Source organism: Ictalurus furcatus, chromosome 4, assembly GCF_023375685.1.
Source record: "Ictalurus furcatus strain D&B chromosome 4, Billie_1.0, whole genome shotgun sequence".
Classification (NCBI taxonomy): domain Eukaryota; kingdom Metazoa; phylum Chordata; class Actinopteri; order Siluriformes; family Ictaluridae; genus Ictalurus; species Ictalurus furcatus.
The window spans coordinates 14360174-14378864 of record NC_071258.1 but is presented as its reverse complement, the minus strand read 5'-3'; the positions used below and the strand labels follow the sequence as shown (position 1 = coordinate 14378864).

The 18691-nt window shown below is 39.3% G+C and overlaps 1 protein-coding gene across 2 annotated transcripts; it reads left to right on the top strand.

Moving 5' to 3' along the window:
• Positions 1–7128: 7128 nt before the first annotated feature.
• got2a (glutamic-oxaloacetic transaminase 2a, mitochondrial) lies at positions 7129–18183 on the top strand. 2 transcript variants are annotated; one of them, XM_053623131.1, is made up of 10 exons: positions 7129–7285; positions 10215–10371; positions 10705–10833; positions 10950–11009; positions 11098–11259; positions 14826–14930; positions 15031–15181; positions 15551–15716; positions 16834–16984; positions 17078–18183. In XM_053623131.1, exons 2-10 carry the CDS (start codon positions 10237–10239, stop codon positions 17198–17200), a joined length of 1182 nt encoding a protein of 393 aa, XP_053479106.1. In that variant the 5' UTR covers positions 7129–7285; positions 10215–10236; the 3' UTR covers positions 17201–18183. The 2 variants fall into 2 exon arrangements, with proteins under 2 accessions (XP_053479106.1, XP_053479105.1); XM_053623130.1 differs by lacking the exon at positions 7129–7285 and adding an exon at positions 7434–7613.
• The last annotated feature ends 508 nt before the right edge of the window (positions 18184–18691 follow it).

Below are 18691 nucleotides of genomic sequence, written 5' to 3'. Positions count from 1 at the left end.
TCCAGTAGTGTCTAGTGAATTCCAGGCACTTACATTTGTGGTTAATTATGTCAGTCTATATCCTTTGTGGTACCACTTCATTTGTTTTACTGCTTTTTCCTAATTGCTACTATGGATGCAGTCTACAGAATTTCTGCATTATTCATTGCTGTGTTGATAGTTTTTTTTTTTTTTTTTCATCAGCTATGCTTTTTTTTTAACACAAAACTGGTGGTGATCCAGCTTAAAGCTTTGAAATAATGTGTTTGTTCAGTGACCAGTAATGTGATTCCAAATACTCTGCCACCTGCCATGCCTGTATTATGTTACTTTCAAACAGCAACAACTGCCATCCACAGATTCCTGCATTAGAGATATGCTGCAAATGCCAAGCTCTTTGAGCATTTCACCAAAGTATTTGAAAAGACAAGAAGGTGGTTGCTTCTACTGATCCCATTACATGCAAATGTCCTACTAAATGCCATTACATGAAAACGTCCTCTAACTTTAAAGCAAATAAATTACAACTACAACTACAAGTACCCATACACAACAGTGTTATATTAAGCATATATTATTAACAGCTAACAAAAACTTGGATGAAGTGCATTAGAAATAAGTACTTTCGCCTGCATTCAAACACCTTCCCTGACCTCTACAATTACCAAATCTTTGCACATTTATTGCAAAGTAGATTGCCATGTATAGAATTTGGATTACCTGAATCATGCCAAGAACGGCAAACAGTATCCCTAAAACTCACAATACTTTACAGGAATAGATTATTAGATGGTTCTGATATAACATCCTCCAAAATTCTCCAGACAACAGGTTCTTACTTGCCTGAAAACTTAAGCTGAAAACATGAGGGAATGCATGCAAAATTCTGAGAGTACCTGAAAAGAAGATTTAGTGATGGAAATGAACATGGGAATGGCATCAGGTTTCCCAATACAGTTTGTCTTTCACAAAGTAGTGACTTGAACCTGACTAGATGCTATAAATTTTAGGCTCCAAATTCCAGTAACAACCTTGGACTTCCAGGTTAATGTGGGAGCTGAAGAGGCACAGTATGTTACCAAAGAGCTTTGTTGCCATGCCTCAGTAGTTTGTATGCAGCAACATTGCCTCCAAGTGGCTAAATTGCGCTATTACATAATTTCATAATTTTATTAGAGTTACAATAAGCACAGTTTATTTACAAGGTATGTGCAGTTCAGGTTCAGGTGTTCAAAGGTGTTCAGTGTGAAAGCAGCATTCACACTGTCACACAGTCTACAGTAATGGTTGTCTTAATAATGTAGCAGTGTTGGATTGGCTTATATAGAGTAGGACACAGTCTCAGTCTTTGAGCCTAGACTGAAAATATATTTATTTAGTCAAGCCTTTTGTTAATATTTTTTCTAAGGTAAAGGAGGGTTCACAGGCATAGAGTGTTTTGGTGAACTGGGATATTTCAATGCTATCCAGTGTCAACCAGATGAGGATGGGTTCCCTTTTGAGTCCGATTACTCTCAAGGTTTCTTCCTCATGTTGTCTCAGGGAGATTTTTCTTGCCACCATTAAAGTCCATAAATAAAGTTATGTGTAATAAAATGGAATGACACAGGAAAAAATTATTGAACACGCTAAGAAAAAGCAGTTCTCCAAGGCAAGGTAGGGCAAGGAACCAGCTGAAATCTGTAAGGACAAGTCCTTCGCTACCCTATTGTTGCAAAACATATTTATGGAATCGGATAAAGACATATTTCAAAACTGAATCCTCCAGTAAGCACCATTGGGGCCATTATCTACAAGTGGAAGCAATATCACTCCGTTATCAATTGGCCATGCACAGAAGCTCCTCGCAGGATTTCCGACCAGGGTGTCAGAAGAATAGTCAGAAGAGTAGCTCAAGAGCCAAGCACGACTCAGAAAGAGCTCCAGAAACGCTTGGAGGCAGCAGGTGCCATCGTCACAGAGAAAACAATAGGCAATGCACTCCACTGCTCATGCTCACCCCGCAAGACTCCATTACTAAAGAAAAGGCATGTCGAAGCTCTTTAAAGTTTGCTACAACTCATTTGGACAATCTTATGAAATACTGGGTGAGTGTAGTCGGGGCAGACGAGAGCAAGATTGAACTTTTTGGCTGTCATACTACACAGTATATTTGGAGAAAAAATGGCACTGCACATCACCCGAAAAACATTATACCAACAGTGAAATTTGAAGGTGGAAGCATCATGGTGTGAGGTTGTTTTTCATCACATGGTACTGGCAGACTTCATATCATTGAAGGAACGGTGAATGGAGCCCTTTACCAGGAGTTTCTTGAGAAGAATCTGCTGCCATCCACCAGGATGCTGAAGATGAGACATGGGTGGACCTTCCAACAGGTCAACGATCCAAAGCATACAGCAAAGGAAACTCTCAATTGGTTTCGGAGGGAAAAAAATCAAGGTGTTAGAAAGGCAAGGTCAATCACCTGACTTGAATCCAATTGAACAAGTTTCAAAGACAATGTGTTTAGAAGAATGGGCCACACACCTGAATACTGCGGCCGATTAATTTCTTCATACAGGAAGTATCTTGAAGCGGTCATTACAAACAAAGGCTTCTCCAGTAAGTACTAAATAAATTGCAGTTAGCATGTTCAATACTTTCTTCCTGTGTCATTCCACTTTATTACAGATAACTTTATTTATGGACTTTAATTTTGTGAATTCTTTATATTTCTGGATTTCTTGAGTTAATAATGATGTCTGGTGAAAATATCACGTGAATAACCTCATAAAAAATATATTTACTGAAACAAATGTTGACGTGTCCAATACTTATTTCCCCCACTGTATTTCCATAAAGCTACTTTGTGACAATGTCCATTCTTAAACGTGCTATGCAAATAAAATTTCATTGAATTAAATTTATTATATACCATGTAAATCACAATAACTGTCTAAAATGATGTGTAGTTTGTTTAATACAGCAAGAGTTCTAGACTTTAGCCTCCATAACAGTTTGCTTGTTACTTCTCTTCAAACATGAGTTCCTCTGCCGTTTGTCTTCATTTCTTTTTAAAGTAAAGAAATCTTTCTTTTTACAGACTCTCTCTGGGCAAAATATATTATTGCAAGTAACAAGAGTTGTGCTGTGCATAGCTCCATTGCATGGATTAATATGATTCAAGAAGTAGTCATGGTGCCTTGCCACCCTGTGCATGAATTTTCAATCATTCTGTTGCATCATGGTATTGTGGGGGGAAGAATGCTCATGTGCTGTTCTGAAATATAAAGGAAAGTAATTGGGAGACCAAAAAAACATGGACGTGTGTAAGAAATAAATCAGTATCAAATCAGTTGACAGAAGGATCACCAGTTTCAGACTGAATATACTACTAAAGAATGCACTGAAGATTTATTTCACAATTTCACCAAAACATAACACAGAGAAAGCAGACAGAGAGGTTGGCAGAGAGGTGCACACACACAGAAACAGTGTTGTGACATTTCTTCCACAGGTTTAATCAAATTAATTTAATTAACAGTAATATTACTCCAAATACATCTCAAGGCTAAAAAATAACTTGTATGTAAAACAATAGCCCAGGCTCTGACACTAATATTTTAAGGGTTCAGCCCTACCCACCACCCCCCTAAAAAGGGTTAGGCAAAATTTACTCACCCTCAGAACACAAATGAAGACATTTTAATGAAACTTGGGAGATTTCTGTCCCACCATTCACAGTACAAGTAACCAAAAATTTCAAGCTCCAAAAAGTTCATAAAGGCATCGTAAATGCCTTTTTTAATCTCAATTTTCTGAAGCAATATGAATGCTTTGTGTGCACAAATAAACTAAAATTAAGTCTTTATTTCCAAAATATCTTCACTTTTGCATAGATCTACAACACGCGTTTATGAGAGAACCACAAAGCATGCATGTTGTTAAGGCCATAGCCACATCCTAAACATTGGAGGGGACCAAATCATTTGATGGTGGTGGGATCACAAATGCAATGGTCCCTTTTAGTTCTCAAGCTCACTTGTGCTCTGATAGCTAGCTATCAGCATGCTAAATATTATATAGTGTAAACCAGTAGCCAACAAGTCAGCTAACACCAGCCTAACTCTTACAGTATATAAGGCTATATAATGAGGCCTTATTAGTTCAGTAGCCTAATCATTCTGATGATATCCCATCCATTCCTTCTGAAGTTATACGTATTAACTTATGGTAATAAAAACAGATCTGAAGAGAATCTGAATCATGTCTCCACACTCATCACTGCAAAATTATTAAAAGCCCAAGTACTGTTAAAAAGAATTATGATTATAATACAATTCATAAGTCAATATACAGTGCATCCGGAAAGTATTCACAGCGCTTCACTTTTTCCACATTTTGTTATGTTACAGTCTTATTCCAAAATGGATTAAATTCATTATTTTCCTCAAAATTCTACAAACAATACCCCATAATGACAATGTGAAAGAAGTTTGTTTGAAATCTTTGCAAATTTATTAAAAATAAAAAAACAAAAAAAGCACATGTATATAAGTATTCACAGCCTTTGCCATGACACTCAAAATTGAGCTCAGGTGCATACTGTTTCCACTGAGATGTTTCTACAACTTGATTGGATTCCACCTGTGGTAAATTCAGTTGATTGGACATGATTTGGAAAGGCACACACCTGTCTATATAAGGTCCCACAGTTAACAATGCATGTCAGAGCACAAACCAAGCCATGAATTCCAAGTAATTGTCTGTAGACCTCTGAGACAGGATTGTATCGAGGCGCAGATCTGGGGAAGGGTACAGAAACATTTCTGCAGCACTGAAGGTCCCAATGAGCACAGTGGCCTCCATCATCCGTAAATGGAAGAAGTTTGGAACCACCAGGACTCTTCCTAGAGCTGGCCGCCCAGCCAAACTGAACGATCAGGAGAGAAGGGCCTTAGTCAGGGAGGTGACCAAAAACCCGATGGTCACTCTGACAGAGCTCCAGCGTGTCTCTGTGGAGAGAGGAGAAACTTCCAGAAGAACAACCATCTCTGCAGCACTCCACCAATCAGGCCTGTATGGTAGAGTGGCCAGACAGAAGCCACTCCTCAATAAAAGGTACATGACAGCCCGGATGGAGTTTGACAAAAGGCACCTGAAGGACTCTCAGACCATGAGAAACAAAATTCTCTGGTCTGATGAAACAAAGATTGAACTCTTTGGCCTGAAGGGCAAGCGTCATATCTGGAGAAAACCAGGCACCACTCATCACCTGGCCAATACCATCCCTACAGTGAAGCATGGTGGTGGCAGCATCATACAGTGGGGATGTTTTTCAGCGGCAGGAACTGGGAGACTAGTCAGGATCGAGGGAAAGATGAATGCAGCAATGTACAGAGACATCTTTTATGAAAACCTGCTCCAGAGCACTCTGGACCTCAGACTGGGGCGAAGGTTCATCTTCCAACAGGACAACGACCCTAAGCACACAGCCAAGATAACAAAGGAGTGGCTACAGAACAACTCTGTGAATGTCCTTGAGTGGCCCAGCCAGAGCACAGACTTTAACCCGATTGAACATTTCTGGAGAAATCTGAAAATGGCTGTGCACCAACGCTCCCCATCCAAACAGATAGCGCTCAAGAGGTCCTGCAAAGAAGAATGGGAGAAACTGCCCTTTTCTCAAAAGTATTGAGAAAAGGCTGTGAATACTTATGTACATGTGCTTTTTTTTTTTTTTTTAACAAATTTGCAAAGATTCCAAATAAACTTCTTTCATGTTGTCATTATGGGGTATTGTTTGTAGAATTTTGAGGAAAATAATTAATTTAATCCATTTTGGAATAAGTCTGTAACATAACAAAATGTGGGAAAAGTGAAGCTCTGTGAATATTTTCCGGATGCACTGTATATTTAATAATAATATTTAGAAATAAATGTAATTATATATAATAATTGTGTTTATATATAAAAAATATATACACACATACATACATATACTTTGAGCACATCTACAAATTAACTGCATTGTTCTGACTGCTGTTGACTGACTGATCTTGAGCTTATTTCTAACATATTTATTCGCTGTATCTATTTTCATTTCTTTATTTCCTGATGCTGATTGTAAAGATGGGGCTCCACTTCATGCTCTAGGCTCCTACTCCGCCCACCATCCCCAGAAGAGGTACCTCTCATGCCATTGCTCATTTTAAACAGCTTATCATTCATTAAACATACTGAAACAATTGCAGTTAGCATCTACATAAAGCTGTGAACACACACACCTGATTACCTTGTTGTAGAGATCTGTGTGGTCATTGGGAAGATATACACTATTATGTTACACACTTAATACTGGAGTTGGGGTACTCGATCCCGAACTCGGACTGGAGTCTGGACTCGAGTCCAATTATGAATGAACTTGTCATGTACCTGGGTAAATTTGTACGCGAACTTGGACATTTTGTACTCTGAACTTTTTCTCAGTCGAGTCCATGTCAAGTGTAACATGAAAAGAAAGATAAAAAATAAATAACAACATAAAATTAAGATAACAAAAAATTAATGGCACTTAAAACTGCCTCATCGTGTGAGTACCAAATGGACTCTCCATGATCGCTTCTGTGTTTTGTCTCAGCTCATTTACATCCAGTGACGCACAGGAAGCCGTTTTCGCTATTGGTGATAACTGTGTGAAGATGGCACAAGAGAGTGTGACATATTAAATTTGTTGTTTACAAGAGCTTCCCCAGATTACCGTGAATGATGTTAATCATATTGTGAGGCAGTCAACTGTTACACCCAACATTCATTACATTTACATGGACAACAATAATCCAATATTAAACCAATTAAGACAAAACTCTGATGAAAACTACCATGTAAACAACAGTTATTGATTACCTTAATCCGACTAGTCATACTCGAAGTAAACACAAATCGAATTAAGACATGTGGAGTATTCCTGTTTTAATCACATTATCTAAGTCATTTTCGTAAAATTAAAAATGTAACACCCAAAACTGTATACGGTACCATAACGAAAACGAACTGTATGTTGATACGAAAAATTCTGGAGGGAACGTCGGACGGCGTGGCGTGGGGACGTAATGACGTGCCCTTAATCGATCTATGTTCTATAACATGTAAAACAGGAACATGAAAGGAATATTCTCAAAGCAACTCATGTAAACACCTTAATCACAATATTGTCTTATTCAGAATAAGGTCAATAATTAGATTACTGCCGTCCATATAAACGTAGTCATTGAGGTGAAGGGCTTCAAATGATATATTTCGAGTTACATAGACAACTCTGAGGGTGAGTATTCTCGTGCTATATCCGACTAGCGGATCCTCACTTTTACTGAGTACTGAGAAATAAGAAATCGACTACTGCACCTTTAAGACCAAAGATCTTTTGCTCTGCTTCGGTGCTGTTGGCGGCGCTGCTCGCTCTCTGCCTGCTTCATTAGAAATCTGAGTTGCTGCTGCGAATTTATCTTTCAGCCTCGGTACTGTTGGTGCGTGTGTCTCCTCTATCTTTAATCACGCACGGTTGCAGCAATGGCGCTGCTGAACTCGAGCAAGGTTTTTTCAGCTGTTGGAGCGTATAGACCCGCTCTGGGAGTGCTATCTCTTCGCGCGAGGTACAGTCTTCTTTATTAACAAGCTCTATTAAACACAAGGGAAACTCTGTGAGTTCGGCTAGCTGGCTTCTAACGGGTAATCTCCCACAATGCATTCCTCCAGTAGCCTGGAACCTAGCTAGTTTATTAGTTAGCTGCTGAATTCTACCATGTGTAATTAAGCAGCCAGTTCATACACGCAGTGATCTCGGTGTATCTTAACCAATGTCAGTAATTTATGAAGGTCACAACAGGTAGCTAACTGGCTAGGATAGCTACATTACCGAAAAGTTGCTAACAGCCAACAGCTCTTCTTCGGTGTCACCTTGACGCTAATCAAACAGCGCGCGTGCTGCCGTTTTAGCTTTCTTGCTGCTAATGACAACTGACACAAACAGCTATGGCTAACCTAATAATCCAAACTAATGTTGCCACCGAGTTAACTTGTGTGGTTTTTCCAATCTCTCCGCTTAGCTTGTTATTAGGAGTCATCTCGAGGCCTGGTAGTTTTGTAATTTGATCAGTGGATAGAAACTGCAGCGAACCATCGCAGGTTACTTTAGTTTCCTATCCGCATGTGAAGACCCACGAGGTTTAGTGTTTTTATGATGTTATGTTGTAAGATGGGAGTTTGTGCGTTCTCATTGTCTACAAAAACATTTACTGCATAAAAATGGGATTTAATAAATGGCAGACTGATCACCATCATGCACTGTTCATGTATGGATTCCCTTTATAGTTTTCCCTTTTTTTGTGTGTGTGTGGTCTCTTAACTGAATCAAATTGGATCGATACCTCTGATAATTGGTCCATAAGAGTCCTCCATGAGTATAGTGCATGTTTGTAGAAATCTGTATACTGCAGGTTCCACAGTGCTGACCGTAAAGTGAGACTAAATGGTGCTTTCTGTCTTTATGAAGATGTACATCAGACTTTTTCCTCGTGTTGTGTTTATAAGTTTAATTAATCTATGGATGGAACATGATACATGTTATTACAAGTGATCATTCAGATACTTTTTTATTGTCTTGGTAATCCTATGAGTCATGCTATCAAGGCAAGTTGCTTTGCAAAGAGATGTGATGTGACGTCAGATACAGTTTCTTATTACAATGTGAGATAAGAAGGGAAAAAAAACACAGAAGTTTGCTTCAGTTTATAAAAAATAAATTTTAGGCCACTTTCTGTGGCATTATATCTGTAGCGTGTTTGGCCTTGGAGGTGTTTATAGATGGATGATGGATTGGTTATGTCCCGGAGGGTGTAGATTGTGTCTCACATCTCATTGGATTATCACCCTTCCTGATGTGGGTGGAGGAGTACACGCTACTTACTATGCAAATCTTGCTACAAGGTGTATTTTTAAGGCAGTCTAAATGAATGAATAGGACAGTTATTCACATGCGTGTGACTTTTATTTTGAGCCTGAATGTGCATTGAGAATCAGTGTGCATGATTTATCATACATGACCTTCTAAGTCTTTATTAGGGATGTCACGATACCAAAAATCTAGTAGTCGGTACCGATACCACCAAAAGCATATGATACTCGATACCAAAGTCGATACCATAATAAAAATAAAATAAAATTTTTTTATTAAAAACTCTCCTGGAGGACATCCTCCTCTGCCTGATACTGGCAAAGGGGGGGATTTTAGTTATCAAACACTCTGTGACAATGAGTGGCGGTGCACTCCTAAACACACACACACACACACACACACCCACCCCCACCTTATACTCTGAATGCAAGCATTACAGTTTAAATTCACTGATATGGTGGCAGGCCAAAAAGATTTATTAAAGATTTAAACACTTGTGCGTAATTTCTGCCCCCATCAGGTCCGGAAGAATTGCAACCTCAGTACCTCCATTAGAATCGGTTCCAACGATTGTACTTGTTTTTCTGCACCGTCACGTTTTAAGAATGTTGGTACCGACTTGGTACCAAAGTATCAGTTCTTGTGACATCCCTAGTCTTTATTACTCCCTTTACTGTAATTTCTTTCTGATCCTCAGTATAATAGACCCGTAATAGTTGTTGGAGTCAAGATTCGACTAGATGGACAAGATTGTGGTGGAAGAGAAATGTTCATGCACTTAACTTGCAGCACGGTCGTAGCAGCTTTTAAGTAACTGGTGGTTATTCCGCAAATAAATGTGAACATTGGTGATGTGCCACAGGTAACAGGAGCAATGAAATCTTTTATGAAAGTCTGTTCTTGGTGTGCACTCCAGAAGAATGCAGCCCCAGAGAGAATGAAAGACAGAGTAGACTGTATGTTGAACCCTAGATGTTGGCAGATCTCCAGATTCCATGGAGATCACAGTTGTTGAACTCGGGTACATGATAGGTCTGCTAGTCTTTGAAAGTCATGGAACAAATATTTAACCTTTTTTAAAAGGCTGTTGCAATATAGTTTGTTTTATTTGGGGAGACTTGATTTTAAATGAACACATTCAAAATATGTGTGTATTTTATAAACATAATATGCAGCCCTAATGCGTGTTCTTATTTCTTTTATTTATCATGCTTCCTTACAGAGGACTACCTGGCCTAGTCTTGTTTTACAAAAGGTAGCATTGGGTGTAATTAAATGATTTTTACCTCCTTTGATGCAGCTCATGGTGGTCTGAGGTACAGATGGGCCCACCTGACCCCATCCTTGGGGTGACTGAAGCTTTCAAGCGTGATACCAACCCCAAGAAGATGAACCTTGGTGTGGGGGCTTATCGTGACGACCAGGGAAAACCCTACGTTCTTAACTGCGTCCGCAAGGTGAGGCTTAAAATATCTCTCCCTCTTGAACTAGGGTCATCAGCTAAGATTAGATTCACACAGTGTCCAAACCCATTTATTCCTCACTAACTACGCAGAGATCATGAAAAATCAGAAGTTGGGAATGTTAGAGGACCAGGTAGCGATGAGAGGTTTACTGTTGGGAAAAGTGATTTCCCCCCCCCCCCCCGTGTGGCTTTATAGCTTCTTGATATCTGGATGTTCATGAATATTGATATCCATCCACTGTTAAGACTGCTAACATTTATCTTTGGTGTTATCTCAAATCCAAAATGTGCCAAGTGTTACCTTGTGGGTTGTGGGTGTGTGCAGGCTGAGGCTCAGATTGCTGCTAAGAAGCTGGACAAAGAGTACTTGGCCATCGGAGGCCTGGCAGATTTTAACAAGGCCTGTGCTCAACTGGCTCTAGGAACTGACAGTGAAGTCCTGAAGAGTGGCAGAGTAAGAAGAATGTTTTTGTATTTTATGTTTGTAGCTTTGTATGATTTTATGTTTTGCCACCTTTAATTATTTAAAAGAAAAATTAATTCAAACTGGCCTTCAATTATTTATTACAGAGTATTACAGTCCAGACCATTTCAGGAACCGGATCTCTGCGTGTTGGGGCCAATTTCCTGGTTAGTAATTTGTGAGCCTGTAATTTGAAGGCATGGTTATGGATGTTTTGTTACACTTACTATATTTTTTGTATCTGTTTTGTTGCAGTCGCGGTTCCACACTGCAGTGCGTGATGTGTACCTGCCGAAGCCCTCATGGGGCAACCACACACCCATCTTCAGGGATGCAGGCATGCAGCTGAAGGCTTACACCTACTACGACCCGAAGACTTGTGGCTTTGACTTCAAGGGAGCCATTAATGACATCTCGGTAAGGAGCACAAGAACTTTTGTTGCATTTGTGTTAAGATCTTACATTAATCACAACAAACATTGATTTGTGCTTATTTATTTTAAAACTTCAAATTTAGCTACAGACTTATTTGATTTATTTAAAGTAAAATATTAAATGTATGCAAAATATTGATAGAATATCACCTGCAATGTGCTGTCTTAGTATTCATGTAAATGAGTGTTTTAGAGGCAAAATTATCAATGTATTGACAGGTGTAGAGCTGCAACAACTAATCGATAATAATCGATTATGAAAATCGTTGACAACGAATCTCATTATCGATTAGTTGGTCTGCGTGCAGCACGGTGTACGTTTACTCACTACGTTACTTCTGTTCCAAAAACACGCTTCGGAGAGTAAATACTAAAGTTGTGTCCTACTGATGTACTATATGCTTACACTATTCACAGTGTACTCTACCGTCTAGTGTGTGAAATTTATAAAGGTAATATCATCTCAAATGGAACACTAGCGGGGTTTTTTACTAACTGGAAGTATAAGCCACTTCCTAGTCAGTGGCGCATGACGTCATACGCACGTAATGCGACATCGCTAACCAGAATACCCAGAGTCACCGACAATAACTTTCTTCAGTTTATTGTTTGTCAATGTTACCTTTTATTCTCAACATGACCTCAGTAACCGTCAGATGCAGGCAAAATTGTCACGTGACTGAGGAAGAAAGTGTGCAATCTCCAGGTCCTCTAAGGCAGGGGAGCATTTTATATTAAACACCGCTGAGAAGATCAAACTTTATGAAGCGGAGTTTGTGTAGCACTGAAGCACGGCAGTGATGCTGTTGCAAGTTGCTTAAAAGGTTTAGTTTAATTTAAGTTTGTCATATGCTGTATCAGTGTAACTTCTGTCGTTTATTATAATGGAAGTGATGTGTTGGTAACAAGGCCGCGTTGCTCCTCACATGCGTAGACACGGTGATGCACAGTGAGCGCGAGTAAGATCTGTAATGTCTAATTAAAGCACTATGATTAAAAGTAAACAGAAGTAAAACATGTCTAAAGACTGTGAGTAACAGAAACCAGAAGGTTCATTGAAAGTGAGTTTTTATTATTATTTTAGAACTGTAGTTTAATTCAGTACCTTTTTGTGCATCCATAAAAAAAATTATTCATAAGTACTTGTATATAATATGAAGTATTTATGCATTTTTTTTATGGATGCACAAAAAGCACAGTCCTGAATTAAGGCTACATTTATTCATTTAGTAGACGCTTTTATCCAAAGCGACTTACAAATGAGGAAATACAAGCAAAGCGATATATCAAGCAGAGAACAATACAAGTAGTGCTACCATACAAGATCTTTTAATTGAGTTCTAGAAAAACAAAGTGCCAGAGTAGGTGAGTTTTTTTTTTTTTTGTTTTTTTTTTTTTTTGTGTTTTTTCTTTTGTTTTTTTTTTTGTTTTTTAAAAATAAATAATGTCCTTAACTTTTAAAGACTTGTAACAAATAATATAACAGTGTAGCACGTAAAGCCGAGGAGATAACACTAATACAATTAAATAAACAGAAACTCTAACCCGGTCAGAGCCTCAAAACAGAGAAGCACATTAATACAGAAGTAAATTTTAAGAGTAAGTCCACAAAATCTACGCGAAGTAATGCAACGACAATATCTTCAACAAAAATCCGAATTCTTTAGAGCTGGAAGGCCGAGTGCAAAAAATAAAAATAAGAGAAGAGGGAAAAAGACTCCGCTGTGTAGGTGATGCAGTTCACCCCGATATCAAGAGTTTAACATAGTCTACTGCTTCCTCCACTGAAATAAAGTCCTTCTGAACACCGTTATATGTAATGCGGAGCCGAGCTGGGTGAAGTATTCCATAGCGAGCGCCCTCAATACCACGAAGTTGACGCCGAACCTCGTTAAATGCGGCCTGGGCCCGGGCTATCTTGGCTGTGTAGTCAGGAAAAACGGAGATGGTCAAATCCCTCACTTTAATTTGCTGGATCTCTCTCGCACAGCGTAAAATGTCAACACAGTCACTGTGATAATGGAATCTGCACACAATAGCTCGTGGTCGTTCACCAGGCTTGGGCTTCGACTGAAGGGTCCGGTGGGACCGGTCCAAAACCGGCTCCTTCTCCAGATCAAACTCCTCTCTTAACAAGGCCGCTACAGCAGCAGTTGTACATGTGTCAGCGCCCTCTGGAACTCCCACTATCCTAACGTTATTGCGTCGTGACCTCGACTCCAAATCCTCACATTTATTCTCTAATTGAGTCACGGTCGCAGTGAGAGACTCGATAGTAGTCTTCATATGAACTAAGTCATCAGTGCAACCGGAGAGCGCGTGCTCCATTTCCCCAACAGTACCTTTCAGTGTTGATATGGTAGCCTCGGTAGCAACTTTATCACTGGCCAGCTGTGTTTTCACGGCCTGCGGGTCAAGCTGGATAGTAAACAGCGCTTCCCCGAGAGTCTTCTGGAGCTCCTTTTTAAAAATATCGGCGATGTCCTTCCTCAGTAAAGCCAGCAGCTCGAGCCTGAGTGCGGCGAAGTCAGGGTCACCGCTCGGCGACGCGGATACAGGGGGAGAAGTGGACTCGCTCGCGGCGCGCACACTAGGCCTCAGTCGTGTCTGAATGCTACCACGGGTTTTCATGTTCTTTCCAGACATTTTAACGTACCACAAAGTTAAAAGTGCAAACAAGGAAACAGTGTAGAATAAGTCAAAATCTATTGTATGACCGAAAAGCGCAAATTAATTACAATTTTAATCAAAATCAGCAGGAGCTTCCAACTTCGCGTCCTACTCCATCGAATTCTGAATCAGGTGGGTTTTTTTGTTTGTTTTTGTTTTTTAATAATGTGTTTGGGTTTTTTTGTTTGTTTGTTTTTTGTTTTTTTCCTTCATTTTTTTTTCTTCTTTTTTTTTTTTAAGGATAATGTGGGGTTGGCATTTTAGTGGTTAGTTAGGTGTTCATGGAAGAGGTGGGTCTTTAGTTGTTTTTTGAAGATAGTGGCAGATTCTGTGGTCCGGATTGAGGTTGGAAGTTCATTCCACCACTAAGGGACGGTTAGTGTGAAGGTTCTGGAAAGGGACCTTGAGCCACGCTGAGTAGGCACTACTAAGCATCGGACATTAATCGATCGCAGATTGCATGAGGGAACATAGGCCTTCAGGAGAGTGTTGAGGGTGCTGTTCCAGACAAGGTCTTGTACGTGAGCATCAAGGCCTTGAATTTGATACTGGCGGCTACAGGAAGCCAGTGGAGGGAGATGAAGAGGGGTGTGACATGGGTACTTTTGGGCTGGTTGAAGACGAGACATGCTGCTGCATGCAAATTTGGCAAGACAGGCAAGCTACATCCAAACAAGGATTTAGATTTGAAGGAAAATATAAATATCAAGTTTTTGTTTTTTGCTATTCGTTCAATAGGAATACCAAAAATGTTGTGAAATTGAAGGCACATTACTTAACTGTGATAGAAGTTTTTTGCAGTTGTTTTAACCTTATTAGATTAAAATATGTAATATACTGGCATTTTTGCTGAGGCTTTTGTGTACTTATCTCGTTCAGAAAATCCCAGAGAAGAGTGTGATTGTCCTGCATGCATGTGCTCACAACCCCACTGGAGTAGACCCAAGACCAGAGCAGTGGAAAGAGATGGCTGATGTGATCAAGGTGCTGGTTTTCACACTTATGAAAGTATAACATTGGAAGTAAAGAATTGGAAACTGTAACTATTTGTGAAGTAATATGCTTGAATCTTTCTCTTCGACAGAAAAGAAATCTGTTAGTGTTCTTTGACATGGCCTACCAGGGCTTTGCCAGTGGGGACACTGACCGGGACGCTTGGGCTGTGCGCCACTTCATTGAACAAGGCCACAACATTGTTCTCTCTCAGTCCTTTGCTAAGAACATGGGCCTGTACGGTGAGTGTTGCTCAGAGTAACATGCCTTTTTTTATGCACATTTAAGATTAAAACTATTGTTGTTATAATTGGCTTTTTCCTTTAGATTTTATGTATAGTTTACTTTTTATTATTAGTGTTTATGACTACTGTATTAATCTTTTTGGGTTGTTTTGTTAATTGTACCGTTTAATTTTTTGCAGTAGTTTTTTTTTTTTTTTTTTTTTTTTTTTTTTAAATGGCCAAAAAGGGTCTATTTTGTTGTTTACTTCATCACTACTACAATTACAATCATCTGTAATGGAGTAATCTGTACTGTTATTCATAATAACGAGCAGTAAAATGATTACATTAGGGTGTGACTGACCTGTGGGTATGTCTATTATCCAGGTGAGCGTGTAGGAGGTTTTACAGTTGTGTGTAAGGATGCTGAGGAGGCCAAGCGAGTGGAGTCCCAGCTGAAGATTCTCATCCGTCCTATCTACTCCAACCCCCCCATGAATGGCGCTCGCATTGCTGCAACCATCCTTAACACACCTGAACTCTACAACGAGTGGTAAGTGTTAATTAGGAATACATTTCCAGTAATGCATAAAATTCAATATGCATTACTGGAAATGTATGCAAGATTTGAAAATGCAGCACAATGGCTGTTTAAAAAAAAAAAAAAAATTCACTTTCAGTTTTCACTCTATTTACTTTTTCCACAATGTGATGCACAAAACGTAGAAATAGTAGGCTATGCATTACGTGTGGCATAAACTCCTTCAGACATCAAGTACCAGTGAACAAAAATGAATCCTAATCTTTTATTTATTGTGTAAACTAGGCTTTTCAGTTTACACTACACCCAACTCATAATTAATTGTAAATAGTCGCTCATTCATTGAGCTTCATTTCTGCACTTTGTCTCCTTGAGTGGGTAAAAATATTGTGCGCATTGTCCGTACTTGATTGTCAGATTATTATAAATATGCTTTTTATAAACAAACAAAATATTAACCTGACAAAAATAGCTTAGTGTGCCCAAAGCCACATTCTGCACATCCAGTTAAAAAGGTTTATAAAATAGTGTGTATAGCATGATGTGAAATCATAATAGGTATATAGTTTTTATGGCCAAACGTTTGTGGACACCTGACCATCACACCCATATGTGGGCCTTCACCAAACTTTTGCCACAAAGTGGGAAGAACACAATTGTATAGGATGTCTTTGTATGCTGTAGCATTAATTTCCCTTCACTGGTGCTAAGGGGCCCAAACATGTTCCAGCATGACGATGCCCCTGTGCACAAAGCAAGGTCAGTAAAGACATGGTTTGCCAAGGTTGGTGTGGAAGAACTCGACTGGCCTGGAAAGAGCCCTGACCTCAACCCCACTGAACACCTTTGGGATGAATTGGAACGCTAACTGCACCCAGTGCCTGACCTCATTAATGCTCCTAATGCTTAGTGTCTGACTTCATTAATGGGCAATTCCCACTAATGTTCCATAATCTAGTGGAAAGCCTTCCCAGAATAGTGGAGGTTGTTATAACAGCAAAAGTGGGATTAAATCTGGAATGGGATGTTCAGTAAGCACATATGGGTATGATGGTCAGGTGTCCACAGATGTATGGCCATGTAGTTTAGGGAACGATGGTAAACAAACCTTGGTTTTGCTGTTTTAAAGGTTGGTTGAGGTTAAAGGCATGGCAGACCGCATAATTAAGATGAGGGAGATGCTTGTCTTGAACCTTAAAAAGGAGGGCTCCACTTACAACTGGCAGCACGTCATTGACCAGATCGGCATGTTCTGCTTCACTGGCCTCAAACCTGAGCAGGTTAGTCAACTAACAATCTGACTAGCTGTCTTTCCTCAGTAGTACCTTTTAACATCTCCCTGTTTCTTTACTGTTCTCATTCTCCTTCCTTAGGTGGACCGTCTAATTAATGAGTACTCTGTCTACATGACCAAGGATGGACGTATCTCTGTGGCAGGTGTGACCTCCGGAAACGTGGCTTACCTTGCACATGCCATCCATGCTGTTACCAAGTGAATCAATTGAATTGTAGATGTTGTATACTGTAGTGACATTCGACTTGCACAAAAAATGTTCTTTAAAAAAAAAAAATCCCTTCTCTGGAGGGTGCTAGGTAGAACTACCCTGTTTATGGTCAGCTCATCTTGAATGGCACTTTTATTGTTTGCCTGTGAAATGGAGAAATTAAAGATTGAAAGCACTGCACTTGTGAATTTCCCTTTTGAGTTGTGATATTAAGGTTCCCAAAGAGTACAATTTCTTACCGGCTCTAGTTTTACTTATTTTTTTCAGCTCTATTTAAACCAATAATCTGAAAATTTGTACATAGAATATTCTGAATCCAAAGCATTTGAGAGAAAAATATATTTAGACAAATGTGATCATTTGAGCTAGCAGGTTCGCCCATTTATGGTAATGCTAATTTGTGGTATTTAATTTGCAAACTGTTACAGAACTTTTCATCTGATTGGGTCCGTGTTCTTTGTCCCACTAATGTTCATGGGCATTTAATTATGCAAGGAAAAAAAGCACTTTTTAGTGGAGACTGAGCGCTCAGGGGCAGGGAATAACAGACTAGCTGCAGGATGTGTACTGGATGTGATACATTGTGTGTAATTTGCCATAATATTAAAACACTTGTTCTAACCTGATAAATGTAGCTTGTACATCTACATTACTCTTACGGTTAAATAATCAAAAGTTTGGCGCACTCAAATAAAATTTCTATTATGTTTGATCATCTTTTGCACATCTGGTTTAATCACTGGTGGGTCTAAATTTATTGTAGTTTATGTGGATTATGATTAGTTTGAATGCATGATGGTTTATAGTCAGTTTGGTTCAAACTAGGTAAAATTTATTCCACGGTTTGTCTTAATTGAAAAAGTCATCAGTTGTCAATCTCCAATTTTTCTCAGCTGTCAAATGTGAAATGTTGTGTATAACAACTCGTATGCCATATTCAGTAAACAAATAAAGATGAGCTTATCGAAACTAGAGTTTGCTTGTAGGTTTTCTTGTGAAGGTGATCTAGTGCAATGTCCCTTAAAATTAGGCCATATCTAATTACACAGCACTTCTGCTTTCTGTTAAATACAGCATGGATCTTGGAATAACTGTTATTTCAGTTATTTTTAGATGGCTTGCAGTAATATGTTCAATTTTATCTGCTCAAAAAGCTGCTCAGCATTAAAATATGCAACCTGCACGTTTAAGGGTAGGCACATTGTAAATTCCTGCACAATAATGGAAATGCAAAATGTGTACCCTGTTTATTTGAGTCCTAAATCAGAGGTCCCCCCCAGCCTTCCCTATCATGTGGCACTGTCCTAAATCAATCACTCCGTGCCTTCAGGGGCCGCTGCATCATTCTCACTCTTCCTTCTCAGGCGAAGTTGACCTGTAGAGGGCGCACATTAGTCCAAAGTTTAAACCCGCCATTAAATCAGCCACTTGCACTGATGCGCAAGACTTGAATTCGTTTTTGTTGCAATTATGAACTGGAAA